Source organism: Nematolebias whitei, chromosome 22, assembly GCF_014905685.2.
Source record: "Nematolebias whitei isolate Nwh7 chromosome 22, NemWhi1, whole genome shotgun sequence".
Taxonomy (NCBI): domain Eukaryota; kingdom Metazoa; phylum Chordata; class Actinopteri; order Cyprinodontiformes; family Rivulidae; genus Nematolebias; species Nematolebias whitei.
Window position 1 is genome coordinate 30,868,452 of NC_056519.1, and position 8,910 is coordinate 30,877,361.

Here is an 8,910-nt window from a genome sequence, read left to right on the forward strand (position 1 = left end):
TCCCACAGTCCAAAAACATGCATGTTAGGCTGATTGGTAACTCTAAATTGCCCCTAGGTGTGAGTGAGAGAGTGAATGGTTGTTTGTCTCGTTTGTCTCTATGTGGCCCTGTGATGGACTTGCGACCCGTCCAGGGTGTACCCCGCCCCTCGCACAGTGATTGCTGGACATGGGCACCAGCGACCCCCGTGACCCAAAATGGAATAAACGGGTAAAGAAAATGGATGGATGGATGGATGTTCCCTTGCCCAGACGTGGGTCACCGGGGCCCCAATCTGGAGCCAGGCCTGGAGGTGGGGCATACTGGCGAGTGCCTGGTGGCCGGGCTTTTACCCATGGAGCTCAGCCAGGCACAGCCCGAAGAAGAGACGTGGGTCCCCCTTCCCATGGGCTCACCACCTGTGGGAGGGGCCAAAGGGGTCGGGTGCAATGTGGGATGGGTGGTGGCCAAGGGCGGGGACCCTGGTGGTCTGATCCTTGGCTACAGAAGCTGGCTATTGGAACGTGGAATGTCACCTCACTGGTGGGGAAGGAGCCTGAGCTGGTGTGTGAGGTTGAGAGGTTCCGGATAGAAATAGTCAGACTCACTTCTACGCATGGCTCTGGAACCAGTTTCCTTGAGAGGGGATGGACACTGTTCCACTCTGGAGTTGACCCTGGTGAGAGGCGCAGAGCAGGAGTGGGCATACTTATTGCCCCCCCATCTTGGTCCCTGTGTGTTGGGGTTCACCGCAGTGAATGAGAGGGTAGCCTCCCTCTGCCTACGTGTGGGGTGACTGGTTCTGACTGTTGTTTGTGCTTATGCACCAAACAGCAGCTCAGATTACTCACCCTTTTTGGAGTCCCTGGAGGGGGTACTGGAAACTGCACCTCCTGGGGACTCCCTTGTTCTACTGGGGAACTTCAATGCTCACGTGGGCAATGACAGTGAGACCTGGAGGGGTGTGGTTGGGAGGAACAGCCCCCCTGATCTGAACCCGAGTGGACTTCTGTGCTCGTCATGGATTGTCTACAATGAACACCATGTTCAAGCATAAGAGTGTCCATATGTGCTCCTGGCACCAAGACACCCTAGGCCGCAGTTTGATGATCAACTTTGTTGTCATCTCATCTGATCTGCAGCCACATGTCTTAGACACTCAGGTGAAGAGAGGGGCGGAGCTGTCCACTGATCACTACCTGGTAGTGAGTTGGCTCTGATGGTGGGGGAGGATGCCGGTCAGACCTGGCAGACCCAAACGTATTCTGAAGGTTTGCAGGGAACATCTGGCCGAGTCTCTTGTGAGACGGAGCTTTAACTCCCACCTCGGGGAGAACTTTGAACATGGTCCAAGGGAGGTAGGGGACAATGAGTCCGAGTGGGCCATGTTCCGTGCCTCTATTGTCGAGGCGGCTTATTGGAGCTGCGGCCGCAAGATTGTCAGTGCCTGTCGCAGCAGCAACCCTCGAACCCGGTGGTGGACACCGGCGGTGAGGGATGCTGTCAGGCTAAAGAAGGAGTCCTAACGGGCTTTTTTGGCCTGTTGGACCCCAGAAGCAGCTGATGGGTACCGGCAGTCCAAGTGACATGGGACTCGGGTGGTCGCCGAGGCAAAAACTCAGGCATCGGAGGAGTTCGGAGAGGCCAAGGAGAATGACTTCCACATAGCTTCGAGGCAATGCTGGTCCGGCATGGGGCGGCTTGGGGGGGGGGGGGGGACACCACCAACATTGTTTATAGTGGGAGTGGTGTGCTGCTGACCTCAACTTGGGATGTCGTGAGTCGATGGGCGGAATACTTTGAAGACCTCCTAAATCCCACCAGCACTTCTTCCACTGAGGAAGCGGCACCTGGGGACTCTGGTTCGGGCCCTCCAATCTCTGGTGCTGAGGTCACCGAGGTTGTTAAAAAGCTCTTCGGTGGCAGGGCCCCACGGGTGGATGAGATTCGCCCTGAGTTCCTTAACACTCTGGATGTTGTAGGGCTGTGTTGGCTTACACGACTCTGCAATATTGTGTGGACATCGGGGGAAGTTCCCCTGGATTGGCAGACCGGAGTGGTGGTCCCCCTATTCAAAAAGGAGGACTGTTGAGTGTGTTCAAACTACAGGGGGATAACACTCTTAAGTTCCGTGGTAAGTTCTATTCAGGGGTTCTGGAGAGGAGGGTCCGTCGGATAGTCGAACCTCGGATTCAGGAGGAGCAGTGCGGTTTTCGTTCTGGTCGTGGAACACTGGACCAGCTCTACACTCTCAGCAGAGTCCTGGAGGGTGCATGGGAGTTTGCCCAACTGGTCTACATGTGCTTTGTGGACTTGGAGAAGGCGTTCAACCACGTCCCTTGGGGAACCCTGTGGGGGGTAATCTGGGAGTATGGGGTACCAGGCCCTTTGATATGAGCTATTAGGTCCCTGTATGACCGGTGTCAGAGCCTGATCTGCATTGCCGGCAGTAAGTCGGGCTCATTCCCGGTGAAGATCGTGATCTACAGCTTTCGCTGGAGCAGTTCCCAGCCGAGTGCGACAGAGACGGGATGAAGATCAGTTCCTCCAAATCCGAGGCCATGGTCTTGAGCTGGAAAAGGGTAGAGTGCCCTCTCCGAGTCAGGGAGGAGGTCCTGCCCCAAGTGGAGGAGTTCAAGTATCTTTGGGTCTTGTTCACGAATGAGGGAAAAATGGAGTGTGAGATCGAGTCGGATAGGTGCAGCATCTGCAGTGAATTGTGTGCTGTACAGGTCTGTCGTGGTGAAGACAGAGCGGAGTCAAAAGGCAAAGCTCTCAATTTACCGATCGATCTACGTTCCTACCCTTATCTATGGTTAGGATGCCTCCTGGACGCCTCCCTGGTGAGGTGTTCCGGACACGTCCCACGAGGAGGAGACCCAGAGAAAGACCCAGGACATGCTGGAGGGTCTATGCTTCTCGGCTGGCCTGGGAACACCTCGGGATTTCCCCGGAGGAGCTGGCCCAAGTGGCTGGGGAGAGGGAAGTCTGGGCCTCCCCACTTAAGCTGCTACCCCCGCGACCCGACCCCGGATAAGCGGAAGAAAATGGATGGATTGATGGATATTTCGAAGAAAATTCTATGCCGATCTGTGGCTCATCCCTTAATCAGCCAGTTGTGTGTCATGTCAAATCTTATTTTGAAAAATCGCGATAACAAATCCATGATAAACGAACCGCAAAGTAGCGAGGGTCTACTGTTTATGTGAGGAGAGAGATGCTGTTACGCCGTATTTGTTTTCTACATTAGTGTTTAGCGTATATCTTAGCTCTTTTAATGTATTGTTTGGCATTTGTTTAGCGTATATCTTAGTGTATATCTTGATCCTTATTTACTGTTTCTTTTACACTTTATAGTTTACTATTTTTGGGTGTAACTGGGACCGTGTGTACATTATTGTGTTCCCTCATGTACCACATGGGGAGAAACAACAATAAATTTGACTTGAGCTTGAACGGTGAGGGGAGGAGAGACCAGGGAGGGAAGGAGAGAATGGGAGGGAGGTTACCCCCCTCTTCCACTCTGTCTATGTGTTTTGAACAGTAAAATAAAGTCACGAAGACCCACCCCTCAACAGACATGTATTGGGCAGCTATGCACGCGCCTGGACGTGACAAAGCTAAATTTGTTTGGCAGCATGAAGCTCGTTCACCCATCAAAAAATTAAAACAATCCATAAATGATATATTAAATTATATATTATAATTATTAAATTATATATTTTATCAGGTCTCGTAAATGAGTCATCGAGGGTCAATGGGATTAACCTGTCTAAATAAAGGCTGAATGAAAAAATTAGCTGCAGCATTGTATAATAGTGGTTGCAAAACCTTTTTTTAAAGTGGACTTCAACATGATAAAAGTCGAGTCAACGTTGACTCGTCGCTGTGACATCATAGGAACTCAAGACGCTATATCATATTCACAAAAAAAAAGTCTTTTATTATGTACAATTTTTAAAAAGAACAACAAAGCATCGGGGGCATATATTTATGCTCCTACCATTTATCATACTGTAAATGAGTCACAGGCAAACCAAAACTATTATTAAGCTGCAAAAGTGAAACAAACGTGAGGCACGTTAAAAAAAAAACCCCTAAAAACAGGAGGCAGGCGGTAGTGGAATCCACCACCGTGGATTAAATAAAAGAAAATTAAAAACAGGGTTGCGGGCGGTGGTGGATTCGCTGATGCGGTGGCTGGGTCCGGTCCAGTTAAGCTTCAGGTGGGTCGCTGGCAGTAAGCCATCTGGACTTTTTTTTACTTCTTTCTACCAGCCGGTCAAACGGCCACACGCCGAGCATCCGCTTATGCAATCAAAAGCCCGACATGACCTGGCCCGCCCATCGAGCACATTATCTTGGCCCGGCCCGAAGTTTCGGGTCGAGTCCTGCAAGGGCCCGGGTTTGAAATAACAGCTCTAGCCAGCGACCAGCGATACAATCGCATGACTTTGACTAGTCAACGTGAAATTTAAAAACTCGTGATATGTCCTAGAATCGACTGGTTGACTAGTCGATTTAACCCCTATTGTATAAGCCACAGGGTTCAAATCCTGTGAAAAAAGTAGCGGCTTATAAACGGGAAAATATGGTACAAATGCTGATTTGGCCCACAAAGAATAATCCATTTTTCTTGTTTTAATTAATTTTTACAAAATCTAAAATAAACTGTAATAAAAATGAATGGAAACCATATTTTGTAAGGCTTTGGTGAATAGTTTGAACAGAAGATTCTGCCCTACAAGTTCTTGAAATTCTGGCCTCTTGCCTGGGTGAAAAACTACAGGCCGTAGTAGATATGTCTTGTACTTGAGGTGCTCATTTAAAGAAAAAGTATAAACTGCTTGAACATCATCACCCAATACAAAGCCCAGCTTAAAAAGACAGTAGATTCTTTCTGGTGATGTCTTTCAGTAAAAGCAAATGGAACCAGTCCTTTTATCAGTCCTCTTCAGGACCCATGTAAGAAAACTCAAGATTTTGCTGAAAAAGCTCCTCCTGCAGTCTTGCCAAAGCTACCAGTGGGTCCTCTTTAAAAGGTGCTTCATTCTCAGAAGATGTCTTTGAGATGTAGCCTTGATCAGATCCACTGCTTGGATGTTTTTCACTCAGCTGCTCCTCCACCTCCATCTCCACAGGCTGGGAGAGGCTGATTTCAGGTGATGGAAAATAATGACTCTGGATAAGAGCCCAAGAGCATGAAGGTTCTGGAGGTCCTGAGTCCTGAGAGTTCATGAGGACTGAGTGAGCAGAAAGTTCTTTATTTATAGACAGTAAAGAATCCTCATCATCCTGAGTGGGCATTTCAGCCAAGGGTTCATCTCTAAGGGACAGCCAGTTCTGCTGGACCAGTGCTTGGTGGTTCAAAACAGGCTCAGCTGTGTAGATGGACTGTGGAATGGAGTCAATATCAGTCAAAACCTCAACCTGGCTCGATGAGTATTGATACTTCCACTCAGGATTCAGAAGCGGTAGAAGTTCTGCCACTGATGACATCTGGTTCTCTGGTTTCAGCTCAGGTGTAAGAACGTGAACACTATTGCAGTTTTCATTAAGATCCACATCATGAGTGTATACAGGAAGACTCTCTCTGACTGGGACAACACATTCAAAGACAGGAGGGGTCTGCAGAGGTAAGATGAGCTGATGAGCTTTGGTGATAGCCTCCTCCTCACTGAGCACACACTCCTTCTCAAACCAGTTAGGGTTTTCTAACTGGTAGGCCTGAAAGGTTGTGATGGCATCCTGCAGGGCTCTGCCTGAGGGGCAGTTGAAGTACTCATCCCGACCAATTCCCTCGATGTGGTTCACCTGACCTGGCTGATACTTCTCAATGTCTAAGATACGAAAGTACAGTTCCTCAAAGTGCTTCATCAAAATGTATTTGACTCCAATGTCAAAAACAGAAGGAACATCTTGTTCACCGCTGATGTCCTCAAAGTAGGCTACCATGTATTTACCCAGCATCCCTGCCTGGTGCATGTCTGGCAGGAAAAGATTCAGAAATGGAATGAGCATGTCATCTGTGGGAGACAAAAAGTCTTCCTTGAGCATCACTCGCCCCTGACCACACATGGCCCTCCACTTTGCCTGAACGCCACGGGAGCACAACACCAGGATTTTGTCACAGGGGTTTGTCAGCTGTTGTCGTTGCCACTCGAGCCAGCGGAGACGTCCCACCATACTAATTGAGGTGGTGTCCAGCAGGTCTACCAGCACCCTGGTGCCACATTTGGCCTGGAGAAAAGCACACAACTTAAGCACTACGTCCCTGTAGAGATAGTGGTCCTGGGAATAGATGACCAGAACTTTTGGAGGGGATTTTGGTGGCTGTGGTGGGTTCTCAGGTGAAGGATTAATAAAGGGTTTACCTGAAAGTGGAAGAGTAAATCTACATTATCAGAGCAATTCTTCAAGGTAAAAATTAGAAATCCTAATTGTTGTTTCTAAAAGTGAAGATTTTTGTTGTTAAACTTTAAAGAGCTTGAACAGAGAAAATTCTTACCTTTCTTTTGGCAGAGAAAATATAAAACAACGGCCAATAATACACACACGGAGACGATTCCTATGGCAACAAATATGTATGGTGAAAAATCCTGAGGAGTCGATTCTGCAGGAAAGAGAAAAAAAGAAGTTTAATGATCAGGAGCCCTGCCTTCTCAGAGCAAACACTTAAGTCTAGTTAATTTCCAAAGACATTTGTTTTGGTTGTTCCGGGAAAAAAAAGTTTATTTTTGCAGCAGGGAATCTCTTTAGACAAAGACCTCTGTCAGATCAGAAGTTATGGGAGGAACTAGAGAAGTTTACAGATGTACAGAGACTTTAACCATAACACATCTGTCTGGGCATGTAAAAATATTAATACCATACTTTCCAGTCCATAAGCTGCTACTTTTTTCATAGGATTTGAACCCCATGGCTTATAAAATGCTGCAGCTAATTTAGGGATTTTTTTTTTGACAGGCTTACAAGCTTCCTGCCACCAAAAACATTTAGCTTTGTCGCACCCAGGTGCTCACATAGCTGCCCAATGCACGTTTCTCTTGGAGGATTGGCCCTTGTGACTCACTGAGACTACCTGTATAAATAAAGGTTAAAAAAAATATGACCAATAAAATTATCGAACAGGCCACAGTTGAACCAATGAAATGAGGAGGGGGGAAATTCCCCCTCCCCGTGAGGAGGGATTCCCCTGCATGAACAGGGCATGTGAGCGTCACATGCTCACAGGACACTTATTGCTCTGCAGAACAGGAGGACAGCTTGAAGATGGCGATCAATGATTCCCTGGTAAAATACTTTATTTATTTATTTTTTAACCAGCTGTGTTACCAGCATTGTTCAGAAAAAACATTGAGTGTTTGTGTTACCGGTACACATTTAATTAAAAGTTTTAAAAAATCTTTCTGTGTAACATCTTTCTATGTAAATATCTCATGTTACAACATGGACACGTGTTTTATACACAGGCTTATATGTGTACAAAATTGTGTTTTTGTTTTTAGTTTAGTGTGCACGGCTTCTATTTGGTACACTCTTTAGACCGGCAATTACGGTAACGCAAACAAAAATGATTGACTGATTTTTCCTCATGAACTTTTGAGGGTCAAATGACCTTTGAAGTGTTAATTCAACTGTGATGAGGCTAATAATCCTTGTTCCTAAATGAGGCGGAGCATTCAGATGCATTCCTATTTCAATATAAAACATTATGTTTCAAACCTTCATGAGAACAAATGGTTGTAGCCTTCCTTCGATGGGTACAGTCGTTGCCACATTTTGGGAAAAAAGGTTTGATCTGTGAAGCAGAAAAGTCATCAGTGAACACTTGGACGTGATCATAACAAACCAATGCTAGTGTGACTCAGGAAAACAAACCGGGAACATTTACCACAGCATCAAATGAGCAGCAGGACTTTGGCCACAAATCGAGGCTGAATGATACACTCGGGGTCATCTGATCCATCTGGAGAAGAGTTTTTGTACACAGGTAAGTGTTAATGTGTTTCTGAGAAAGCACCCTGACATGATGAATTAAAAAAGGGGGGGGGACATTGTGAACATTTGTGATGCATTCAATTGTAACCTGCAAATTTAGCATGTGATGCACCGATGTTCCCTGTTGCTACGACATTTAAATAGTGAATGTTTATAGTTTCTCAAAGAGGTGTTTGTTCTGAACTGGAACTGAACAGGGAATGCAATAAAACTTTAATGTATTCAGTGCAAGATAATCACGTGGGTAGGATGTACACAGTGCAGAAGAAGAACATCAGTTACATCTTATTTTTATTTTTTGCTTTTCTGAGGCAGTACAGAGTTATGAAACATAGAGAAACGAGGGAACAATTTTTTGAACCACCAAGTGAAATAAAGAAGTCATGGAGAATCCGGTTTATATATATATATATATATATATATCCATCCATCCATCCATTTTCTTCCGCTTATCCGGGGTCGGGTCGTGGGGGTAGCAGCCTAAGTAGGGAGGCACAGACTTCCCTCTCCCGAGCCACTTGGGTCAGCTCTTCCGGGGGAATCCCGAGGTGTTCCCAGGCCAGCTGAGAAACATAGTCCCTCCAGCGTGTCCTGGGTCTTCCTCTGGGCCTCCTTCCGGTGGGACGTGTCCGGAACACCTCACCAGGGAGGCGTCCAGAAGGCATCCTAAACAGATGCCCAAGCCACCTCAACTGGCTCCTCTCGACATGGAGAAGCAGCGGCTCTACTCCGAGTCCCTCCCGGATGTATATATACACATCTATATATATATACACATATATACACATATAAATAAATACACATATATACACATATAAATATATACACATATATATACACATATAAATATATACACATATATACACATATATATATATACACATATACACATATATATACACATATATACACATATATATATATATATA

At 46.3% G+C, this 8,910-nt stretch overlaps 1 protein-coding gene across 1 annotated transcript; it reads right to left on the reverse strand.

The window, feature by feature from the left end:
- Positions 1-4,924: 4,924 nt before the first annotated feature.
- LOC119428131 (interleukin-17 receptor A-like) lies at positions 4,925-7,949 on the reverse strand. Its single transcript, XM_037695767.1, has 2 exons — positions 7,862-7,949; positions 4,925-6,354 (listed from the first exon to the last, which is right to left on the reverse strand). The coding sequence occupies exons 1-2, from the start codon at positions 7,947-7,949 to the stop codon at positions 4,925-4,927; spliced, it is 1,518 nt and encodes a 505-aa protein (XP_037551695.1).
- Between the last annotated feature and the right edge of the window lie 961 nt (positions 7,950-8,910).

Bases quoted from the DNA above. Each gene is read 5' to 3' on its own strand.
- LOC119428131 (XM_037695767.1), bottom strand. From the start codon at position 7,949: ATGGATCAGATGACCCCGAGTGTATCATTCAGCCTCGATTTGTGGCCA. The intron at 6,355-7,861 runs GTTTGTTTTCCT...TTCCACTTTCAG, and splicing joins TGCTGTGGTAAATGTTCCCG to GTAAACCCTTTATTAATCCT.